Below are 24,632 nucleotides of genomic sequence, written 5' to 3' on the forward strand. Positions count from 1 at the left end.
AGAATTCTACTGATCAGGGTTGGAAAATGAAGAGCATCCTCTGCTTTGGAGGATTCAAAGAGTAAGGATGTTTGTGCCCACAAAGCACCTGTTGGAGAAATGAAACATTCCCTAAGACTCGACCTGTCTCAAAAATATAAATGAACGGCATTCCCTCAAAATGGGAAAACTATTGAATTCTAGGATTGAATGAAGATTTTGCACCTAGATTTAGTCTTCGTCTAGATTTGCAGAATAAATGTGGAGAAAGGATACAGTCAATGTTTTTAGTTAGAAGACAAAAAGTCACCAAGTCCTTTGTCTTCCCATTCCACCGCCCAGGAAAATGTTCTTTCTATCTTTATAATGCTAGTCCGGTTTTATTTTTTTGTTTGTTTCGTTGAGGGGAGTGGTTGTTTTATTTTTTGTTGGGTTTTTTGTTAGGAACAAGTATATGTTTCAAGAGAATCCCGGTGCTGCCATTTAATATTTATTATTCAATTCTAGTGAACCCTAATCTCGTCATTAAAAAAAATAATTATAATAAGATATCAGTGACCTCGGGTGAACTTGTTGAGTGTACATGCAACAAAGGAAATTCTAGACTTAAATGAACTTCTGAGTTTTGTCCTTCGAAATCCCTTCATTAAAAAGTAGTGAGGCCAGCCCCCCAACACACACACACACACACACACGGCACACTTACGCACGCCCTGAAGAAGCTACCCACTGAGAAATGAAAAACATTTTCTATTCTAGTCCGAGTGACTTTGAACTAGAGAGGAGTGAACAGTATTGCATTGGGCAAAGTGACATGGCCCACTCTTGCCTCCTTAACACTGACTCTCGCTCTGTCTCTCTGTCTCTCTGTTTCTCTTTCTGTCTGTCTCTTTCTCTGTCTGTCTGTCTGTCTCTCTCTTTGTGTCTTTCTCTCTGTCTCTCTCTGTGTGTCTGTCTCCGTCTCTCTGTCTCTCTCTCTCTTTCACTCTCTCTCTCTCTCTCTCTCTCTCTCTCTCTGTGTGTGTGTGTGTGTGTGTGTGTGTCTATCTCTCTCTCTCTCTGTTTTGGGAGATCCAGAGAGTAGGGGTGTCTCTCTCTCCCTTTCTCTCTTGTTCTTTTCCTCCTTCTCTCCCTTTCTCTTTCCTCCTCTCACTTCTCTATCTCCCCTCATTTTTCTTCTACACTGCTGTACCATCTACTTTTCCGCTAACTCTCCCCCCATCATCCTAGGCTGCATCTTTAGTTCTGCTCGCTCTTGATTTTCTCTTCTTGATGAATATTCGTAGTCAGGTCTCATATCTCACTAACCCACCCCACTCCACCCCCCCACCCACCCCCCACCGCCGCTTCTCCTCAACCCAAGCCAAACACTCAGGCACATTTTCTTTTGTTTTACCGCTTCTAGTTTTCCTGACTCTATTCACTTATCTCGTAAGTTTTATCTCCTTGAGCTGACATAAAATTTTTAAAAATAAATAAATAAAAGACAGTTATTATCTTTCTGCTTCATTTGATCATTTCTCCTATAGTCTTTCTTCTGTATGGGGCTTTCTAATCAAATTTATTGTTCCCTTCTCCGTCTCTTTTTTTCCGTCCTATCTTCTTTGCTCTCTGTTCTGTGCTCTGTGTGCGTTGGCGTGTGTCCTGTCTGATTCTCCCTTTGCTTATTTTATTTCCTCAGTTCTGTCAGTCTCTCCTAGTTCTTCCTCCTCCTTTTCTCTCCTCCCTCCCTCTTTCTCACACACCCCCCCCCCCCCCCCCTTACTCCCTCACTCTGTCTGCTCTGCTCTCTCTGCTCTTTTCGGCTCAGTTCGACTCTCTCGGCTCCTCTGTGGAGTTTTAGTTTGGTGGAATCTCTGCTGACGTCACGTCATTCCCAATACAGACTGAGAAAGGGGAAGAGAAGGGGAGAGAGAGAGAGAAAGGGAGAAAGCTGTAGAGGAGCAGAAAGAGGGAGCCAGCAGCTGGGAGATCTCCAAGGTTCCAGAGAGAAAAGTCCCAACTCCCTCGGAACTTTGTATTCTATTTGGGATCCTTTTATTTCTCCTGGTTCCAGGTTTCTGGTGTTTACAGGGAAGCCAGTAGCTCGGATTGCTCAAGCAGTGCAGTGGAAGGCAAAGGACTTGGTAGAGAGCTCAACTTGGAGCGGGTAAGTGGAGGCCATCCCTCCTGCAGGGATGTGAGATAATGCGAGCCCGCGAATTTGTTCCACTCCGGAGAATCATCCATTGTAGGTGATTTGTAGTCTCTCTCTCTCTCTCTCTCTCTCTCTCTCTCTCTCTCTCTCTCTTTCTCTGTGTGTGTGTGTGTGTGTGTGTGTGTCTTATTCTCCGTGTCTTTCTCTATCTCTCTCTGCGTCTCTTTCTGTTTGTCTCTGTCTCTGTCTCTGTCTCTCTCTGTCTCTGTCTCTGTCTCTCTCTCTCTCTGTCTCTGTCTCTCTGTCTGTCTCTCTCTCTCTCTCTCTCTCTCTCTCTCTCTCTCTCTTTCTATTTCCCCCTTTCCTTCTTCCTCTCCCTTTCCTTCTCCCTCCCTCCCTCCTCTCTCTTTCTCTTTCTCTCTTAACAGATCTTTCAAAGCCCTTTAACTAAGCAAAAAGACCAACTACTCTTTTCCTAGGAGTTGTAGAGGACAACATCAGTGGAGGTCAGTGATGGTATTTACACTGAGGCATCTTCCTCAAAACAGTAATCTTGTTGTTAATAAATCCTGAGGCAACCGGATTAGCATTCTAGAGATAAAGGGGATAACAAAAAGTTTCAGAGTTTAAAAGAATAAATGACCACTTAACTGGCTGCTGCACTTTGGAAAAAAAAAATTCTTTTAACTAGTAATTAATGATTTAGATAGTAGGCCTAACTAGCAGTTTTACGGAACACAGAACCTCTTGCCAAGCAGTGCAATGTAACATTACTTAAAGTTACAAATTATCTCTCTTCTACTGATATACTCCCTCCCCTTCTATGAAACTAAAATCGTGCACTTCCGTAAATAAAGTGGTTGCACTGCAATATTTTTTTTTCAATGAGCAAAATTGTTGATTGTGCAATATCGGGGTAGCGGGAATAGTTCCCTATTTTCATTCCATTTCATCGAAGCATTTTTTCAGTCTTTCAAGATGATTTCTAAATCAAGCCACGATGATATAATGTGATTGTTAGAGAAAGACAGGGTCAAAATAATGAAATTAAAATAGCAAAATTCAAAAATCCTGGAAAATTTCTTAGTTACGCTTACCTAATTTCTAAAGATCTTGTCATCAAAGAATATTTATTACTTATCAGAAATTAAAATGTCATCAAGTAAAATAGTATTTCCTAGAAAATTCACATGATTGTAGCAAGAAGAAAATAAAGGAAGACAGAGATGTAAGAGAGTAAAGATTATGCATTGACACAATTATATAACAATCTGCCAACATTAAAATATTTGGTTTTCAGTATGAATAAAATAATCTCATTTATGAAATGAGTATTTTTTTTTCTCCAGGAAAATAATTTTCATTTGTTCCTAATAGTCTTTTTTTTCCTTTCATGTTCAGATCCTTGGTTCTAAAACATTCACAACAGGATGATGTGAATATCTTTTGAAAAATACTTTTAAGTTTAAAAATAGGTTAACAATCAGAGTTTTTAATATCGAAATAATATCTATCACTAAATAATCTGAAAGCTTACTCATTCATTTGATATTTGAGGTTCCTAATCTAGATTTCTAGTATTTAAATCTTTCATTGTAACCTTGCTAACAGGTAAAAACAGTGGGAAAGAATGTAGTGAGAGTGTTTGTTCCTTTATATTTCAATTAATGTTTTTTCTACCATGCTAATTTTTTTTCAATTGAGAAAAATCTTTTCTGTGTTTTTTTTTTTACTTGTTTCTTTTGGCATGTGTATCTGTGTTAGCTAATATGATCATAAGTAGGGAGTAAACAGTGTAACAATTTGCAGGGACTCCTGTAACGGAAAATAGACAAAACTGAGATTTGGTGAACAGTCTGGGCACAAAAGAAAGTAGAAGATGTTGTCTTTTTTGAGAGTGTGCAGATTAAATCATGAACTTTGGAGGTAGAGAACAACTTCTCTTCCAAAAAAACAAAAAGTTGCCCATCTCAATTTGTTGGATAATTTTGCCACCTGAGCCAGCAGTAAAATGGAGCAAGTGAATTTGTTATGAAAGATTTGCCTTGACAGGACAAGTTTCAGGGCCGGCAGAATCATGATCTGAGGGTACCTTTAAATAAACATGAGAGAGAGAGAGAGAGAGAGAGAGAGAGAGAGAGAGAGAGAGAGATACACACACACACCAAAAAATGCACATTATATATAATATATATCGCTCAAATTATTTAATCATAACTTGGCTATCAGGCCCTATTATTAAATGAGGCACAAAATGTAGATTCCACTCTGCTTTGAAAATAAATCTTCAGACCATAAGAACACTATCTATGTCCTGAGCTAAGAAACGTGCCTTGACCTCCTTTTCAATCCATAGAGCTGAGCCCTTTGAGCGCTGTAGGTTTGGTTGTCGCCTCTATTTTGTTTTTTGTTTTAAGCACTGGAGCTCTTTTGGAAAAGTGTGCTAAAGAAGCAAAGTCAGCAAAGAGCTGACTTCTGTTGCTCAGATTTGTTATTCATATAGTTTTAATTTTTTAAAAAGCTAAAACAACCAATGAATCTCTTCAATTGTACCCCTCAGTACTTTGGCCACCAGGCTAATAATGTAGCCAGTTCAGACATTTTAAAAAAAATTACAGAAATGATGATGACATGCAAATTTCCTCTGAAATTATCATAAGTAAACATTTGAAGTCTGGACTAATAAAATCCCATCTGTGTTACTTCATATCGAGTTAGTTGAGAGCTGTGATAATGAATTTTGTAATATCTCATGAACAGACATCTCAATCAGGGACTAATCCTGTGATTTTACTCCAGAATCACTAAATCTGGAGGCACCAAACTGCTACTCCCGGACATCCCCGGCAAAGCAAAGGAAAACAGTCCCCTTGCCTATAAGCATGCCTGGCTTACTGCCTCCCTCCCTAACCTTTGCCTACCCAGAGAGTAACCAACTTTCCCATTAGGCTGGTGATCTTCTTTATCCCCGATCCTGAGAGAGAGACAGGGACAGAGACAGAAAGAGAGGCAGAGACAGAGAAAGGAGGGAGAGAGTAAGAAAGAGAGAGAGATTCCTGTGAACAGTGAAATTGACCATGGGACCCCACTGCTGGCTGAGCGGTAGGTTTTTAATAAGACGATAAGAGAAATAAGAGTAACTGTAGAAAAGGAGGAAGACGCCACAGTACTGTAGCTAATGAGTTGCCTTGTTTCCCCGTTTGCACTTAGCACTCTATTCCCCAGATCGCACTCGATCCTTCAAATTTCACCAGCGAGTCTTCCCACTACAGAGCTAAATTGGAAAAATAAAATGAAATGAAATGAAATACCGAATCCAGGATCTCTCTGGCTGGCTGACTCTCTCTGTCTGTCTCTTTCTGTCTCTCTGTATATCTGTCTCTGTCTCTCTGTCTTTGTGTGTATCTCTCTGTGTCCGTCTGTTTCTGTCTGTCTCCCCCCTCCCCCTTCAATAGACAGAAACCCAAAGAACCCAAGAAATGTGTTGCTTTATTCTTCTTTTCTTCTTGCTTTTCCTTTGTAACAAAAACGGAAAGTTTTTCTGTAACCCACCAGAGCTCTATAGCTCGCCGCCCTGTACTTTTCCCGTTTGTAGTGTGGCAAAAGGCCCTCCAACGGCCTCGGTCAATTTTCTGTTGGCTCTACAGAGTGGCTGGAGATTTAAGGGACTACCTGAATTTCCGACGTGGGAGTTGGGGGGAGCAGAAGAAGATCTCTAATGAGGTTCTTTTCAAGTACTTCGAAAGCAATAAACACGCCCAAGAAATTTACTCCAATTCCAAATGCTGTTCTTTCACTCCACTCCCATCTTGCACCGCCTTCTCCCTCCTCTAAGCTCTTAAATTATGCTCTAAGGTAAATGAATGGCTGGGTGAATATCTTCTGAGTAAGGCATGGCTAAATATGGAAAAGTTAATACCGATGGATTAAGAAGCCAGAGTCCACAAGTTACTTGAGCATCCAAAGCCCTTGGTGTAAGTACCAGGGTTCCTTTATGTATCAGAAGAAATTCAGAGGAGGGGGGAGGGGGAAGACAGTTCAGAGGGAACTAAATGCGAGACTCTCCATGTTTTGCAGTTTTGTAAAAAAAAAAAAAAAAAAAATATCACGGGGTAGATTTGTGATTAAAGGCGTCTTTTAGCCAGCTTCTTCGGGAGAGTGACTTTTTTCGGATTCTGTCATTTGTTTCTTTCTGCAAACGAGTGACCATTTTAGACGGTAGCCAGCCCTTGCAATGACCCTGAGTTCGTAGTACTCTCATTCTGCACGCCTGGGCGGTGGTACCTATTGGGAAAGAGCCTGACGGTGCCTGTGCGGTGCAGAGTATCCAAGGAAGTTCTAGGATCTTGAACTCCAAAGAGCTTATATCCGATCCACGAAAGCAAGAAGCTTGTTTGACGCCTGATTACCCGGAGAGCTAGGCCCCAAATCTCCCTAGACAGTTGTCTGTTCCTCGGCAGATCTGGGTCCCAGAACATTTATCACCTTTCCTCTTATTCTTGTTTTCAGGTAACGGGTGATGGAGACTAACTGCCGCAAACTCGTTTCGGCTTGTGTGCAATTAGGTAAGAGGGGGTCACTCGATCTGCGGTGAGGGGAATAGTGGAGAGAGGGGTTGAGAAGCGGTAAAAGAAGAATCCCTTCAAGTTTCACTTTCTAGGGAGCAGCACAAGGCAATGAAAAACTTGGTGATCTCCCTTGCATCTTTTCAGGGTTTGAATAGGTAAGGAAGAATAGGATGTGAAAGGCCTCATCTCCTTTCAGAATTCCATGTTCTCAAGATGGGCTGAATGGACCTAAAAATGGTCATATATATTCTAGGATAAGGAAATAGGAATTGTGCCACAACAGGTCGAGTGTCTAAATTTCTCCCCTCATCCCGAGAGCAAGGTGATGGTCGCGGCGGCTGCGTCCTCTAACTAGAATCTGATTTCTGTCCCTTTCTCTGTCTTCTCTCCTTATTCTACCTTGCCTTTTCCTTCCCTGCTGCCCTCTCTGTCTTTATTTCCATGCATCATTGTACGTGTGCCCCTGCTCGTATGTGTCTATGTGTGTATGCCCCAGGCGTACAGGCGTCGGCCGTTGAATGCCTTTTCTCCAAAGACTCAGAAATCAAAAAAGTCGAATTCAATGATTCCCCCGAGAACCGGAAAGAAGTGGCAACCAGCAAGCTCTTCACCAGGCAGCATCCCAATGCCAACGGTAAGCCCTAGGAGCAGGCAAAGCTAAGGCTGGCCAGACCTCCTGAGCGCTCCTCATAGACACAGCTCCCGGGCGTCTGCCTCCAAGTCCGGGAGACTAGGTTAGGATGCTGCATCTGCCCCTCGATTCCTTTGTCACATAGAACATGCCATGGTGGGACTAGCAGGGAAAAAAGCTTCGCTTTTTTTGTAAAACTTTAGATTAATGCATGAGAATAACAATTTTCCCCAAAATTCTCCTCTCTCTTTCTGTCTCTCTCTGTCTCTGCCTTTTTCTCTCTGTCTCTCTGTCTCTCTCTCTTTCTGTCTGTGTGTGTCTCCCTCCCTGGCTCCCCTTCTTTCCTCCCCTTCTTGTCTTCTCCTCTCTTCTCCTCTCCTCCCCCTTCCCTTCCTAGAATTTTCTATTTCTACCACCTTTCTTGTCTACTTTATAAAGCAATGGGGCAACAAAATGGTCCAATAGCGACCTCTGCCGCTCAAGAGAGTTTACTACAGCTATTCATCCACAAGAGCCTGAACAGGCAACTCTTTTAAATCCTGGAAGGCCAAATAACTTTTGAACTTTTGCCCAATATGACTGATTTTTGTTGCGGTCGAATTTATTGAGTGTGCATGTTTAAAGTGCGTCATTTTTCCTTATAATGATAGTGATGTCGATGATGCGTGTACTCTGGTTGGAAAGGTGGCGGGTGCTGGTACCAGCTCAGTGTGGGATAGATCTCAGCCTGGGGATCAGAAATAAACTATGTGGGTGATTTGACCAATCCTAGAAGTGGTTAGGATTTTTTTAATGAGAGCTGGGTGGAAACTCTCTCCCGCATGGATTCTGGGGAGTCGACGGTGTATTTCATTTGAAAAGCAGTCAGGTGTGTGTGAGGGGGGGGGGGGTTGAAAAAAAAAAGAAAGAAAGAAAGAAAACGTCTCCACTCATAAACACACACACACACACACACACACACACACACACACACACACACACAAAACCCCACACATTTTCTAAATTGAAATTTGTCCTGAGGGAGGGAAAATCCTCTCCTTCGATGTAAAGGTTAAGAACCAAAACTTAGTTAGTTGTGTTCTATTCTTTGGATTTTCCAGGCGCCACCCTAAATTTAAGAAGCTATGTTTCTTTGATAGTATGAGAAGATAGAACCTGAGCCACTTCGGTCCACCTAATTCCCTCTTTCCGGATTAAAGTTTAAATCTGTGGATATTCTGGAGGATGGGGCTGGGGGGAAGAGTGAAAATAAGCAGTTATTTTCCAAAAGAAGGCAAAAGTCACATTTTCCAGGGTTCTATGTAATTCAAGGAAAGTTTAATTTTGAAAAAAATTCTGCAAATATAAGTAAGGCGGCACATTGTGGAATGAAGAAGGGACTTTAAGCTGAAACAATGTATTCCACACGGTCAGTTAAACACTGACTTGCAAAGTGTATAGGATTAACCCCATTGGGTTAAATAGGGGCAATGCAAAGATAACAAGGAGTGATTTCTGTCATTAAGATTGTGTTAAATTCTTCTTCTGTTTGATAATCGGTCATAAAAATAAATTATTAGACCAAAGTGTGTTTGGGATATGGTTTTAAAAAAATCAAGAACAGAGATCATTCTCCATGAAAGTGTGTGTGTTTCTGAGGTGAACTGACCCACTTTCTGTCCGATGAGAAATGTCACAGTTTCAATTGTGCTTTGACTAGCACGTTTATAGAGAGGAAGCTCTACCAAAAATTAACCATAGAAATATTGGAGGAAGGGTCACTGAATTACATTTCTCCCTGTCCTTGTGATTAGAAGACAATAAACCCTTCTCCTATTCCACTACCATCACCTTCCCACTTTAGCCAAATGGTTTCTAAGAGCAGGTGGTCTTCATCACAACCTAAAGAAAATAGGAACCCTGCTAAGTGAGATCACCCCTCCCCAGGAGAAATAAATTTTGTGAGCTTTTCCAAACCTAGAGTACTCTGGTAGGGTTTCATAAAATTAATACCCGTGCATAACACATCCTAACCGTTTACTTTCTTTGTAAAGAAACTAATGGGACTTAAAGGTAGCCATTAATTAAGAGGCTAGATATTATACGTGATTTTAGTTTGGATCTCATTTTTTAGACAAAGGAGAGAAATTGTTAACCAAATGTATTTACTCTTATTAATTTAAAAGAGACATGTTATTGGAAACATCTGAAAACCATAAGTTGTTTATTTTAATTGGATTCTGGGGAATTATTTCCTTGTTGAGCAGTTAACCCAGTGTCTGGTGCATAATAGGTGCTTAACAAATATTTGACTGAACAACGGACTATATGCCATGGTTTCAGTTATCCTATCCCTGAAATCATCTTTCCACAGGCCCTTTACTGAGAGTAAATAATTTCTGGAGTGTCTTCACACATTAGGAGCCCTTTTTAAAAGAAAAGGAACAGAAACCATTGCTCACTTTAGCTTATTTGCAATGCATGTGATTAAATGAAATATTTTACTTTTAGCAAAGTTTGCTTTTCTACTAAGGTTTTTGGAAGTTGTCCTCGGGCAACTAAACATCAAAAATTATAAAGTCAGCATACTCTCAAGTAGCCTGATTACTCCACACAGAGTAATTACCTCCTCAATAACTTGTGCTAAAGAACAGGTCAAAATTGAAAGGATTCTGTGTGTGTGTGTGTGTCTGTCTGTCTGTCTGTGTATGAGACTTTCTCTGTTTCTATCTGCTTCTGTCTATCTATCTGTCTATTTGTCTGTGTGTGTGTGTGTCTCTGTCTCTCTCCCTTTCTCTCCTCTCCTCTCTTCTCCTACTATCCTACAATAATTTTCAAGTTCAGTAAAATATTAAGACTGATTGGTGAGGATTTGAATGGATCAGCTTCCCTGGCCCATATCCATATGAAATTACAGGACTGCAGTTATCAAAATCAAATAGCCTGGAAAGGACTTTTGAGAGACTTCTAAAGAAAAAAAAAGGAATAGGATTCAAAAGAAAAATTGATAAATGCAAGCATGTAAAGAATATTTTTTAAATGGATTAGGAGTTCTTAATTCTAATTCCTAACTCTTCCACCTGGGTGACCTTGGGCAAGTAACATCACTTATGTTTGTTCATTTTTTAAAATCAGTAGATGGACTTGATTATCTTTGAATACCTTCCATTTTTAAGACTCTATGACTTTAAAATGTTTCCAGTGCAAAATTCCAACCATCATTCATCATCATCAGGCAAGGTACCACTTGCATAGACTTCAGCTAAAACTGAAATTTCCAACAATCTCCAGTGGCTCCGGGAACTCTTGAGGCAACCAGAGAACTGTTTAGCCAACCTATCTTTTCGATTGCAATGCCAATAGTCTCCTTGTGCTATTAGAACTTTATCTAGCTTGGGAGTAGTAATTCTAGGAAATTAGTATTGCAAACCTGATTAGCAGTAATGTTTCTGCCAGAATCCACTTAAAAGAAACAAACAAAAAAAGGCATCTTTTCACTAGTAACCCAAAAAGTGCCACTATAATTTATTATAGCTCATTTTGGAATAAGATCTAACCGATAATGTTCTCTGAAGTTTCAACTCAGAATTTTTTCTCATGTCCTTTCCTGTTGCACCTTGAAGGATCACTGAAATTTCCTATATAGTTCCTTCATTCTCTATAAACCTTAAACAGAATGTGACCTTTTGTTTTCAAAAAGTATTTAATATCCTACCCTTTCTTTGGAGTCCAGATCCAAGATCCACTAAAGTCTCTTTAATATCCCTTAGTCTCAAAAATAGGAAATTATTTTAATTTCTAACTTTGAAATTGGTGATTATTTATTTAATCTCTATGATCTAAGGTTCCTAACTATTCAGAATTTTTTTTTGCTAAAAATGAAGTAGAAACTAAACATATATGCCTTTCTTAAGTAGACTTGGGGGGAAAAACTGCCCTGAATCTTACTAATATAGAGAAGAAAAACTGTGAATAGCAGAAGACCTTTAGAGTAGAGAGGTTTTTAGCTCTATCAAGAGAAGAGAAGAAAAGATAGTAAAGGGAATATCTAAAAGTAAAAGTATTTAGGAAGAGAGGGAAGAAAGAGATGCAGGAAAAAGGGGTGCCTGGGACCAGACCAATTCATATTGTTATAAAGGCAAAAGAGATTTTTGTGGAGGGGGGGGGGTTCTTTTTTTTCAAAATCTTTGTTTTATTGGAATTCTGTACAATTCAATGTTTTTTGCTTATTGGTGCAATTTTAGATTATCTTTAACAATACAAAATGATTATGAGGACCACCATTCAAATGTTTTTCCAACAAAGAGAAAAAAAAAGAATGGAAATTAAAAGTTTTTTTTTCTTGTTGGGTTATTATTTTGCATAGCCTATTATTAATATATGCAAGAGTTGTCAGACTGACTCCAGGGAAAACTAAATGTATAACGAAAGCTTATTCGTGAGCAGGAATATACTAATGGAACAATCTGATGTCTTCTTAATCCTATGTAAAAAGCTTTGTCGTCTTCCTAATATTGACTGAATGGGTAATTAATGGCTCTTCATCTAGTAGAATATCCAGTAATCCAAGATAGGAGAAAGAAAACAAGCCAAAGGTAAAAGACAACTGGACTAGCTTCACATAAGCACCAATTTATCCATTTAGGAAATTATTACGCCCGGAAATAATGATGTTATAGTAGATAAATTCAAAAGTGGGAAACTATATACCTATGCTTCTGCACCAGTACCTAGCCAAAAGTGTTCTCTCTTTGTCTCTCTGTCTCTGTCTCTGTCTCTCTCTGTCTCTATGTGTATCTCTCTCTTTCTCTGTCTCTGTGTCTGTCTCTATCTCTCTGTCTGTCTTTCTTTCTCTCTCTTTCTCCCCTCTCCTCTCTCTTTTTGTCTTTTTCTCTTTCTTCTCCTACATTTTTCTTCTTCATTCATTTGTCCTATTTTTCTTTCTCTGGTAGCAGTTGGGTAATGTATCTTTACTACAGACCTTCTCTGGCATCTGAATTGTAGTTGTGTGGCTTTGCTAACAAATCAAAAAGTTAAAAGCTAAAAGACTTTAGGGGAAGAACAGGGTGGCCTATTGTACATCTGTTGTTTGAGGATCAATCTAGCTAAATCCAAAGAGATTCATCAAAACAAAAACACTGGCCACCAATTGACTTTTTTTTTTTTTTTTTTTGTCTCAAAGTGATTCATGAAAACCTGGAAGGGTTGCAATCTACTTTTTGAGAAAGAGATTCACACCGAGGAAATTGCTAATCTTTCAAGTGTCAGCATATATAATCAACACTTTTGCTATAAAGCATCAATTTGAAGTACCTTAGCCTAAGGAGATTACCAGGGCCAGCAACTTCACTATACCAAGACCATTTCTTCCTAAAACTATTTGCCAAATAACCTAAAGGATGGGGTGTAATTTATAAGAAGGGTGATTTTCTTTGCCAATCTAGTACCCTCATAAATACTATGTTCTAAGCCCATTGTTGGAGGGGAGGTAAAATTGGTGGGGAGGGAGGGGAGTGCTCATGTGATCGATTGGGTGAAGTGTGTGTGTGTGTGTGTGTGTGTGTGTGTGTGTGTGTGTGTGTGTTAAAGAGATAAGCAGGAATGGAGTAACTTTATTATGAGGATCTAAACCCTCAAGTGCCAAAGATTCTACCAGCATGTGTTTTTTTTTTAACACTTTGATATTTTAATTTAAACCTTTAGAAGTAATATATTACTTGGGTTACTACAATGAGGTTGCTTTTTTGTCAGCTGACAGCTTTTAAAATATTATTTCACTAGGGAAATAAAAGCTTCATCTCAGATTATAGGTGGGTATTTTTGGATTTATGTGATTTATGGTCACCATGACAACTAATGCTGAATGTTAGCTATCCTCATGTCTAGCACAGGGAAAGAGGGACAAAAAGAAAAAAGAAGAACCAACAAATGATAAGGGTAAGGAAAAAAGAGAGAAAAGTAGAGGGAGTGAGGAAAATAGAGAGACAGGGGAGTTTTAATCAAAGTACTGTAAATAAATATGCGTTATCTTCTCTTCCTTGAGTGCAAACATCTCTTTCAAAATAAGAACTCTCTTTTCTCTCTGTCTCTCTATCTCTCTCTCTCCCCTACCTCCCTCTCTCACACACACCCATTCCTTCCTCCCTCTTTGTTTCTGGCTGTCTTTTTCTCCCCTTTCTCTTTCTCTCCTTTGGATAAGTTAACCCCAACCTAAACATGAAGCCTAATTTATTCTGACCTGGAGAGAATTTAGGTTAGAAATCACATTCACTAATTTGTTTCTGTCCCTTCGGATTTTGCTGTCTCTTCTGCCTCTATTTGAGATGCTTTCAGTGAGGAGCAAGATGATTTTCCAGAAAATATAAACTCCCTAGCCCATTTTCTGAAGAGTGAAATAAAAGCTCATTTGGCTTTTAGGGGAAATTGGACCTAGGCATCCAAAAAGTCCCAAAATTTTACTTTCTTAAATACTTTTTACAGCACATTATTTTACTTTTTTTTTCTTCTTTTCTTAAACATGGTAGGGAATAATTGTTATGATCCTATGTTTGCAGTGTTTTGTTTTGTTTTGTTTTGTTTTGTTTTTTTTAAAGATATACTCCCTTGAACAGGTATATATTCCAGGCATTTACTGTTTTATGTAGGAGGGCATATCACTTCAATGCATTTCTAAAGACCAGGCTGACTGATCACAATATTTGCTTCTTCAAGGCCCAATAATTTTTATTCTGCTGGAAGACCTAGTTCTCATTCTAGGAAAGGGATGAAGTTGCCAAAGACATGATATGCAGACAGATAGAGAGCAAGCACAAAGCATGACCTCTTGGTGTTTTACATGATCTTGACATTCCCTTTGAATCTTGTGGCTCTGAGACTCGAAATCCAGAAATTCTCAATGTTTGAAATATAAATCGGTGTTCTTCCTAGAGAGCTGTATATAACATTTCCTCTTCGATACTCTGTCCTGCCATTTGTTGATCTTGTAAGTTTCCAGGGAAGAATTCCCCAAGAGGAACTGTTGACAGGTAACTTCACTTGGAGTGAAGGCCATTCTTTATTTCGATAGCCCTATTTTTGAGTTTGTCTGTTCCACTGCCTATTTCCCCCATAAGGTTCAGAGACTGAAGCCCATTTAGGGGGAAGCTTAATCAGTGTTTGCACCCTGCCTCTCTGAGCTCATTACTTTAATTGCAAGGGGAGGGTAAGAGCAACAAATACTAACTAGTGCGAAATTAAGTAAGACATTTTTTTTTAGCTAAATATAAATTCAAAACATGTCTGACCTCATGTCAGATATTCCATTTCTCTAACAATATTTTTGGAAGAATTAAGAGAAATCCAACAGAGAATACTTTCTAATGTTTCTGGGAGTTGAACTCTTTTGCTCGATTTCACTTCCCATGCCCAACCATTCCCATCCCCAATGATCAAGACTAGCACCTCACTGTTTGCTATGACAGATACTGATTTTTTTCTTGGTCGCAATTTCTGTGTTAGAGGCAGGAGATCAAGATAATTTGGACAACCAGACAAATCAGCTTCCAATCCAAGTCTTATTAGACTTAAACTCCCCTATCCTAATGGCCAGTACATACATATATATATATATATATATATATATATATATATATATACACATATATGTATATATACATACACACATGCATACATGCATGCATACACAGTCACACTTCTTTTTCTAGGCTTTCCTTCATTATAATTTTCCCCTGAGGCAAACTAGGGTTAAGTGACTTGCCCAGGGTCACACAGCTAGGAAATGTTAAATGTCTGAGGTCAGATTTGAACTCAGGTCCTCCTGACTTCAGGGCTGGTGCTCTATCCACTATACCAACTAGCTGCCTCCCTTCATTATGAAATTAATAATCCCAGTTTGGTTTGGTTTGGTTAATGAAAAGGGCTTTTTATCTCCAATTCCCTTTCTTAACACTCTTTGTCCAAGTGAAAATTTAATACCTACTTCTATGCTGTTGAACTGGGTAGTAATGTTCAGTAAGGTAGAAGCATTTAAATGGAAAGGGAGAATGAAAGTGATTGCCTAAATATTTTTTTTAATGTAAAAGAAATGTAATGCAAAGAAAGTACATATCTAGTTCATTTATCTGGCTAATTCAGAAAACTTTCTTCTAATCTGTAGCCTCTCAATAATTTGTCCCTCTCTCTATTTTATTCTGCATGTGTAGAACAACTTAAAATCTTTCTTTTTTAGATAGTAGAGAAACAAGTAAACTCTATTTTTCTTTCCCCTGCTTTTAACCAAAGAATTTACAGTGCAAGCTTCTTGAGGACAGATTTTCTTTCAGTTTTTGTTTTTGTATCACCAGTCTAGCACTACTCCCGGAATAAACTATGAGATTAATAAATATTTATTATTTATCCCGCAATTGAATTAAATCGTTCTAAATCAACAAACTTGGAGATGTCCATAATAAACTAAAATTGTCATTCTTTTCCATTTTCCTCTCCTCCCTTCCTTCTGTTTGATCATATAGAATCCTTGTAGAATGTTGGAGATGAAAGAAAAGTAAGTAATCTTCTCTAACTCAATATAATCATTTTACAGATGAAGAAAGTAATCATTTCGCCTCTATTTGTCTTGATGAAAAAGCTATTGTCTATATAGACCTACTGCCCATAGGTAAACCAATTCTCTACTTTATTTTAATAAGGGCTTGAGGTTGAGAGCTGCTCAGTGAACTAAATTAGGAAACAGTTGAGGGAGTCAACTTTCCAATATAATAGATTTATTTTTCCCCTTATAGTCTCCCTTCCTCCTTGCTCCCAACCAAAGCAAACTTGGAGTTTCAGTCTTAAAGGAGAAAGGAAAAGAGGCGATTTGGATGGTATATTTTTTCATCCTTTGAAGTCCATTCCGTAGAGACAGCTTTGGAGGAAGTGAGGTTTGGGGGGACTGCAGCTATGCAGAGATTTAAAAAGACGGGAATATGATTAGTAAATACGATGTGCAGAATGGAGCTGAATTCATATTGACTTAGTTATAGGTCATCGGCTGGCGGTGCAATGGGAGGAAATATTTACTTTACACATATACTTTATGATCTTGGGGGAATTAGAGGAAATTCAATAAAACGTCCAGAATCATTTAAAACCCTTATTTAAAAGACTTAAGCAAATTAGAGTCTTATCAGATTAAAAGCCACTACAAATGTAAGAGCATTGTCTTCATGGAAACGCTGTGGGGTCTGAAAAGGAGATTCTTTGCCAAATCTGAGGGATAAAACACGTCATTTAAGCACCAGATAATGAGGAGAATGTAAATTAATTTAACCTTCTTTACCAACAGGCTGCCGAAATAATATGCATAATTTAGTGACAAGATTGTAATGTTATAATATGGAGGCGCATATGAGCATCAGTTAAGGGAACCTATTTTAAGAAGGGGGATAAAAGATCTTAGCAGGTGTGTATTCTGTGGGGAGGGGATGGGATATGGTAGATGGAGGAGACAACTAAAATGAGAAAATGCACGTTAGCTAAATTTTCGTAAAGGTTTGAGCATAACTGTCCAGAAAGAAAGGCAAACACTCATTTGCTTTTCTAAACTAGGGTTGCTTAAAAATGTGAGGGAAATGGTGTAGAAAGACCTTGTTTTCGGCAGTACAAAGGAAAGACACACAGGTTTCAAATATATTTGCAGTCTGATAGTTCTGCCCTTTTCCACACTGAAATAAGTTTCCAAATCATGTGAACAAGGCCAAAGAGATAGAATTTCTGAAGATACCCAGCATTGATGCTGCAAATCATTGACAGTAACGTCAAACAAATGCACAGTCGGTGACGATAACACTAACTCCACAATAAAACAATCACAAAAGCTGAAACCCCAGGAGAGATTAGTTTGCGATCTCTATGTGACCTACGAAAGGACAAAGTTGTTTTCCCTTTTGTACTTTTTCTATTACTTAAATTTCCTTTAGAAAATAATATATTTATAAGCGGAACCGGTTATTCAATTAGAGGAGAGTGTTCTGTCTCAGAGGACTGCATTTTCTCTTGGCTTTATAAATCTGTAAGGTTTTACATTATCTAGCTCAGATCTCACTCCAAACTTTCCACCCTCTGTGATACCTCTCCTTAACCCCTGGACTTTTGGGCTTATAGATTGGGGAGGGAGGGGGGATATATAACCAGAAAATATAATTAAGGGTTTTTTATTGACTTTGAAATGAGAAATTTGTAAGCGTTTTTAATTGTGGAACGCTCATTAAAGCATATCTTATATGTAATTAGCCCAAAGTGGGCTTGAAGCAAATTGATAACAAAGTAAACAAACGCGTCAGATTTAAAGCAGGGTTTCAGAGAGAACGAGCTTAATACAGGGTACAAGGAATTTAAAAGATATAGGATATGTGTCTTAATGAATGTTAAGTAGAAAGGATAAGCCTTCAGTTATTTGGGAAAGCTAATTTGAATTATCTGTGAGTGGGTAGTCTAAAGTGAACAATTTTTGAAAAAGTGAACTGATAGTATATTTTGTATTTAAAAAATCTAATGCGAATAATAAATTCATTTCTAGTCAAGATATTTTTTGTTTGTGTGACAGTGGTTCCATCTGTTTTTACTTATCGGTAGTCTTTTCGGGGGACGGAGGGAGTTCTTTGAAATTAAATATAGATTAAGGTAGCATTTGCCTGACAAACTTTGGAGGACATTTTAAGATTTGGTGGTGTGATTTTTTTTTTCTGATGGGAAGCAATAAGACACACTTTAATGTAACAAATTGTCTAGATTGACACTGAAGAAAGGTATGATCGAGCCTATCTACTGTCTTCGAGCTTCCCTTTCCATGCTCCCGCTGCGTTCTGAGATTCCCATTTGCCTTCCCTTTCCAAAAGGCAAATCTCTAGTTGTTCGGAGAGAACTAGATTGTGTCGCTTCACCGGATTTTTTAGTCCAGCCCTACTCCTCAATTAGATTCTCGTCTTTAGAGTCTCCCTTCCTCAACATTCAAGTCTCCTGATTGGTGGGCAGCGACGTCATTCCTGCCCTGAGAGGCGGTTCCAGGGGAGGAGGTGGAGGTGGAGAAGGGCTGAGGAAGGAAGGAGCCGAATGACGTTTGTGCCAGAGGAAGACCGCCTCTGGTTTTAAGATGTTAGGCCAGATGGGAAGGGGTTGAGCCGCTGCTCCGGTCCGCTGCTTGCTTGGGTGCTGTGAACGAATCTGAGTCTGAGACAGGTTTAGGGAAAGCGGGTTACATGGGGTCGTACCAGTGTAAGTGCGTTTGTCTGTGAATGTGTGTGTGTGTGTGTGTGTGTGTGTGTGTGTGTGTGTGTTTTGAGGGGAGGACTCTCTTCACTGTTGCTGCCGCAGCCTCTTTGGATATGATTTCATCTACCTGTCCCTGTCACTCTTGACACTTCTCTGTCAGTGCTGCTTGCAAAGAGGGCGGGCGGCAGTAGAGCTTTTTCGGGTGATTATTAGGCTTACTCATCGGAGGTCTCTTTCTCCCCCTACTTTTTATTCCTTTTGACCTGGGAGCTCTCTTCAGGAGAATTCTGCTAAGCTGTGCTCTCTTTCCCACCCTACTCCCACGCCCCTCAAACCCTATGCCTCTCTTTTCTTTGGGACTAGAACGCTTACTGGGGTCCGGCAGGGTTCTCCCACTGAAACATCTAGAAGAGCTTTCTCTGTAGACAAACTCCAGTGGTTTCTTCAACCCGGTTCTTGCCATTGCCTCTACTGTTTGTTTCCGAGCGCTTGAAAGGCAGAGGCGGCAGCGGCTGTGGTCCGGGACAGCGAACCTGAAAAGCCGGAGCTAGCGGCTGCGGTCACCGGACTTGGGGATAGGGGGGTGGAGGGCGTAAGGGCGCTTTCCGAAGACTTGCAGCAAGACGCTTGGCGTTGTGCTTCCTTTGGTCAATGAACTGCATGAAAACCCCGTTCCATTTGGAGCATCGAGCCGCAGGGACTAAGCTGTCTTCCTCCTTCTCCTCTTCCTCTTCTTCCTCCTTCTGTCATCATCACCAATCTCCACCGGCCATGGCTTCGGTTCTGGCTCCAGGGCAGCCACGCTCGCTGGATTCCTCCAAGCACCGGCTGGAGGTGCACACCATCTCAGACACTTCCAGTCCCGAGGCCGCAGGTAAGGGAACGGGACAGCCCTGCTTCTCTGCTCAGCTCACCCACCCACCCCACTCCCACTGCTAAGTCCTACGTCGCCCCCTATAGCTTCCAGGGAAGTCTATCTGCCTTGCATCCGAACCCCTGATTGGGGGCGTCAGCAGCTAACCCCAGGGACTCCTCCCAACCTGTCCGAGCACTCTTCCCTACCTCCTCTTCCTTTCTTCTCCTGGATAGAACTGACTGGGTTGGCATAGAAAATTACTACCCGCCCGTCCCCTAAATCCTTGTTTCCCCTTCAGTATCTTGGGGTGCAAAATCCTACACTGCAGTTTAACAAAGGACGACGACACTGAGTTCTCTCAGCTTCCTGTGTGTCTTCTCCTTCCAACTTTAACCTTCCAAGGAGCTCAAGGGGCTGTGGTTAAAAAGGCAAACAGCTCTCCTTGAAACTCCTCGGGAAGGTGACAGACAAGATTAGCTCCAGGACGGTGGGACTTCAGTGCAGACTAGAGCCTAGATTGATATAGCCCTGCTTACCCAGGAGAAACCTGTTTTTTCTATCCGGGGGTCTGAACGACCCGTGTTTGTTTCGAGGACTGTATGTGTGTGACTATTGTGTAAACAGATAAATATGCTGGCACGTGCTCTTAAAAAAAAACTAAAACAAACATGTAAATAGCGCGCCTTGGGGAGGGGGGGGAGAGAAGAGAAACACTCTCGCGCGCACACATAAACACAGTGAGAGAAGCTACAGTAATCTTCAGAGAACACCCTCCCAGAAAAAAAAAAAAAAAAAAAAAAAAAAAAAAAAAAAAACAGCCCAGCTCCTTCTTCCAGGGCGGCATCCATAGAAGCGGAATTTCTTGGCTGGGGATTGAATTGTAGTTTTTAGCTAGTTAAGAGTGACAATGACGAGATTCCTTTCTACCTTGTCTTCCCAGAAAAAGATAAAAGCCAGCAGAACAAGAATGAGGACGCCGGGACTGAGGACCCATCCAAGAAGAAGCGGCAGCGGAGGCAGCGTACCCACTTCACCAGCCAACAGTTGCAGGAATTAGAAGCCACCTTCCAGAGGAACCGCTACCCCGACATGTCCACCCGAGAAGAGATAGCCGTATGGACCAACCTCACGGAAGCCAGAGTGAGGGTAGGCATGGCTATTTAGTCTGAGAGGGTTTGAGGATAAGAGTGAAGAGAAGGGGCATGGGGCTGGCATTGGTCTAGGAGATGGGAATGGAAGAACAGTACAAAAGGGTATGGAAGAAAAGTCGGGAAACTTCGGTGCCTTGCCTTTTTCTCTTTAGTTGCAGCGTAAAGGCAGCCTGCTATGCGTGTATGAACGTGTGCAACACGCGCAGCTAGACCTTTCCCCCCACCTTATTTGTAGAAAGGCTGCACCCCGGTTTTCCGCTTTGCATTATGTTTCTTTGACGTGAAACGATATGCTAACAACCAGGGAAAGAGTTCAGAACAGGCTCAAACCTGTGCTGGCTTTAACTGGAAAAAAGCTGTAAAAATACATGAGGGCTGGTACTCCTTTCAGAAATATTCCCTGCTGCCCTACCCTGTATTATTCTCTCTCCTTTTTCTCGTTCTCTCTTCTGTGGCTCATTTTTTTCTCTCTCCCTTTCAACCACTTCCCCTATGGGGGGAAGGGGAGAGATTGGGGCTGTTTTGTTGTTTGTTTGTTTGTTTTTTAACAACTGCTCAAGTATCTCTCGATTTCCACTCCCTATGTTTTAAGATTTCTGCTTACGAAATTTAAATGCACAGTTAGTATCACGCTTGTTCTCTCGTTCTTTAAGAGCCAGATAAGAAATATCTTGGCATTTTTTTAGATTTTGGTTTATTTAACTTTCCCTAAATAGGAGGCATCCTTTGGAATTGGATCCCAAAACCCTCCCAAAATGATAATTAATATAAATTGCAGGACTTACCTTAAATGTGAGGCAGGGTCGGCCTTTTAATGACTTAAAGTGAATGCAAACACATATTTCCCCTTCGAAAAGCTCATTTTTAAACTGATCAGCAAAAAAAAGAAAAGTGTCCAAAATAAATATTAAAATATATACACGAACACACCGAGAACTGAAAAAAATTTTAAAAATACAATATAGGTTGGGAGACTGAAGATGAACCACTAGTTATTAATAGGAATTGAACTATTAATGCTTTTATACAAAAGGGGGAGGGGGAAATAATCCAACAACTCCAGAAACCCTAGGTAAAAAATAAAACTCGATCTCTATTTATGTGAGCCTGCTTAAATATGCGTAGATGTGTGTTTCTTAGTAAAATAACCAGGATGAGGTTGAAAACTGTTTTAGTTTAACCGCGAGGAGCCGAGAACTTTAGTTATTGCTCCATTGTTTTCGGGGAAGGTCAGTCTTTCATTAGCCCGCGTTTGCAAAGAGCGAACTGCCTAGCATGTACTTCTGCCCGGGCAAAGTTTAGGTGGCCTGGAGTGGGAACGACTGATGCGGCCTTGGGGTTTCAGTGAAATTCTAAAAACTTATCTTTTATTTTCTCTATCCCCACCTTTACGCCCTTTGACTGTGAGTACACACTTCTCCCGCATTAGACTAGAGTCCCGAGCTGTCTTTTGCAACGCCTTCTGCAAATACTTCCCTGCTTCCCCAGCCTAACTTTTCGATGAGCCAAGAGAGAGCAGAAAGAGCTTTTTATAGCAGTCGGGAGCAAAGAGGAAAGGGAATGAAAAGAAAACCGAGGATGCTAGAAAAAAAGAAAAAGAGGATTAAGAGGCTGGCCCAGTGGAGATCTGTAATGTAAAACATCACTGGTGTCAGAAATGAGTTCCCAGAGCCTGGGCCTCCCTTCAATCCACAAAACTGGCTGGTGGGTGGCTGATGGACTTAGTCAGATGTGGATTGGGAGCGGGGTTGTGTAGGGGCCATGAGTGGGGGCCGCCGTCTGCGAGGGCCCCTAGTTTGAGGGAATGCCTGCGCGGCTAGGCAGCAGAGGGTCGGAAGTTTGAATCACAGAGAAAGGGGAGCGTGGATTGTGAGAGGGGGCGAAGGGGGGAGGAGGAGAGAAAAAGCTAAAAAGGGGAAAAGACTGAGGGTGGGGGAAGGGTATGGGAGAGTGTGTTGCGGAACGATCCGCTCTGTGTTATGTTCAAAGATCTTGGAATTTAAAGAGCTGTCGACGCAGCCGGCCTTGGGGTTTTTATTTGCTTGTTTTGCTGGTCGGTTTAAGGGGACATGTATTGCTTACGGTGCTACTGAACCAGGTTATCCTTGTGCCTCCGAGTTGGGAGTGCTCAGGCCGTGAATGAGAATTGGGGTGAAAAGGCACTGCTTGAGCTATCTTCTCTTTTTTTTTTTTTTCCTTTTTTTTCCCCGGGGGTGACTTTTTAATGGAAAAGGGAAAGGAAGGAAGGAGAAGGAGAGAGAGAGAGATCTTAGTTAAAGAAGATTGAGTTTTTAAAGTACAGGACGGGGGAGGGGATGCTAGAAAGACAGCTGTCCACGTATTTTATTTAGAGTCAGTATTTCCACAGCCAGAAGTGGATTGAATTAGGGCCCTAGACATCAGAATGCAGGAAATTCAGCCTGAGAATTGTGTCTAGCCTGGCCGATCTCCGAGCAAGGATTTGTACTCTCCATTGCACCCTCCAACCTGGGGGGGGGGGGGGGGGGAGTAATAAAGGGAGAGAGAGAGAGAGAGAGAGAGAGAAAGTTTTGTTGAGGTGAGTGAGGCGACCTGCGAGTAGAGGTGTAGGATAGGAAGCTAGCTGGTAATTAAAGGCAACCAGGGGCTAATGAGAGGGGAGGGGAGACAGAGAAAACGAACGACTTTCTGTCACGTTTTCTGGGGCCTCACTCACTAATCTGTGCTCTTGTCCCCTCCTCTCTCTGCCTCCTTCCCGCCTCATTTTCTTTCAGGTTTGGTTCAAGAATCGACGGGCCAAGTGGAGAAAGCGAGAGAGGAACCAACAGGCTGAGCTATGCAAGAACGGCTTCGGGCCCCAGTTCAACGGCCTCATGCAACCCTACGATGACATGTACCCGGGCTACTCCTACAACAACTGGGCTGCCAAGGGCCTCACCTCGGCCTCTCTATCTACTAAGAGCTTCCCCTTTTTCAACTCGATGAATGTCAACCCCCTATCTTCACAGAGCATGTTCTCCCCGCCTAACTCCATCTCGTCCATGAGCATGTCGTCCAGCATGGTGCCCTCGGCGGTGACCGGCGTCCCGGGCTCCAGCCTCAACAGCCTGAATAACTTGAACAACCTGAGCAGCCCATCGCTGAATTCAGCTGTGCCAACGCCCGCTTGCCCTTATGCGCCGCCGACCCCTCCGTACGTTTACAGGGACACATGTAACTCTAGCTTGGCCAGCCTGAGACTGAAAGCGAAGCAACACTCCAGCTTCGGGTACGCTAGCGTGCAGAATACGGCGTCCAATCTGAGCGCCTGCCAGTACGCAGTAGACAGACCAGTGTGAACCCCAGGACCACCAGAGCGCCTATCCAGAAAGCTGGCGGGAGGGCGGCTAGGGGGGTTGTGAGGGAAACACAGATTTTTAAATACTGAATGGGAAAATCCCTTCCTGGAAAAACTGAGAATTCTACTAGAAAGTAATGAGCACAAAAGAGAGAGGGATCGAAAGAGAGAAAGACTAGGAAACCATTGAAATAAAAAGCGCTCTTTTGTTTTCAAAGGAATTTCCTCAGTTTCCGACATCTTTCACTGAAAGTATTTCCAACAGTAACAAGGACATATATATATATATATATAAATATATATGGACAAATGTTTGACTGGATATGACATTTTAATGTTACTATAAGCTTGTTATTTTTTAAGTTTAGCATTGTTAACATTAAAAATGATTGAAAGGATGTATATATATGGAAATGTCAAATTAATTTTATAAAAGCAGTTGTTAGTAATATCACAACAGTGTTTTTAAAGATTAGGCTTTAAAATAAAGCATGTTATACAGAAGCGATTAGGATTTTTCGCTTGCGAGCAAGGGAATGTATATACTAAATGAGACACTGTATGTTTCTAACATTATTATGAAAAAAAAATTGTGTGAATATAAGTTTTAGAATAGTTCCTCTGGTGGATGCAACGATATTTCTGAAAACTGCGATGTAAAACCTGCCCTGTGTATAACATTTCTTACTATATTATTGTTTTACTTTTCAGTAAACATGAAAAAAAAATGTGTTTTATTTCATGGGAGTAAAATATACCGCATACTTA

The 24,632-nt window shown here is 40.9% G+C and overlaps 1 protein-coding gene across 2 annotated transcripts; it reads left to right on the forward strand.

Annotated features, from left to right (window-relative positions):
• Nucleotides 1–1,816: 1,816 nt before the first annotated feature.
• PITX2 (paired like homeodomain 2) lies at nucleotides 1,817–24,632 on the forward strand. 2 transcript variants are annotated; one of them, XM_031942064.1, is made up of 4 exons: nucleotides 1,817–2,128; nucleotides 6,626–6,681; nucleotides 20,338–20,543; nucleotides 23,302–24,632. In XM_031942064.1, exons 2-4 carry the CDS (start codon nucleotides 6,636–6,638, stop codon nucleotides 23,863–23,865), a joined length of 816 nt encoding a protein of 271 aa, XP_031797924.1. In that variant the 5' UTR covers nucleotides 1,817–2,128; nucleotides 6,626–6,635; the 3' UTR covers nucleotides 23,866–24,632. The 2 variants fall into 2 exon arrangements, with proteins under 2 accessions (XP_031797924.1, XP_003773038.1); XM_003772990.3 differs by lacking the exons at nucleotides 1,817–2,128; nucleotides 6,626–6,681 and adding an exon at nucleotides 18,371–19,415.

This window comes from Sarcophilus harrisii, chromosome 6, assembly GCF_902635505.1.
Source record: "Sarcophilus harrisii chromosome 6, mSarHar1.11, whole genome shotgun sequence".
NCBI lineage: Eukaryota > Metazoa > Chordata > Mammalia > Dasyuromorphia > Dasyuridae > Sarcophilus > Sarcophilus harrisii.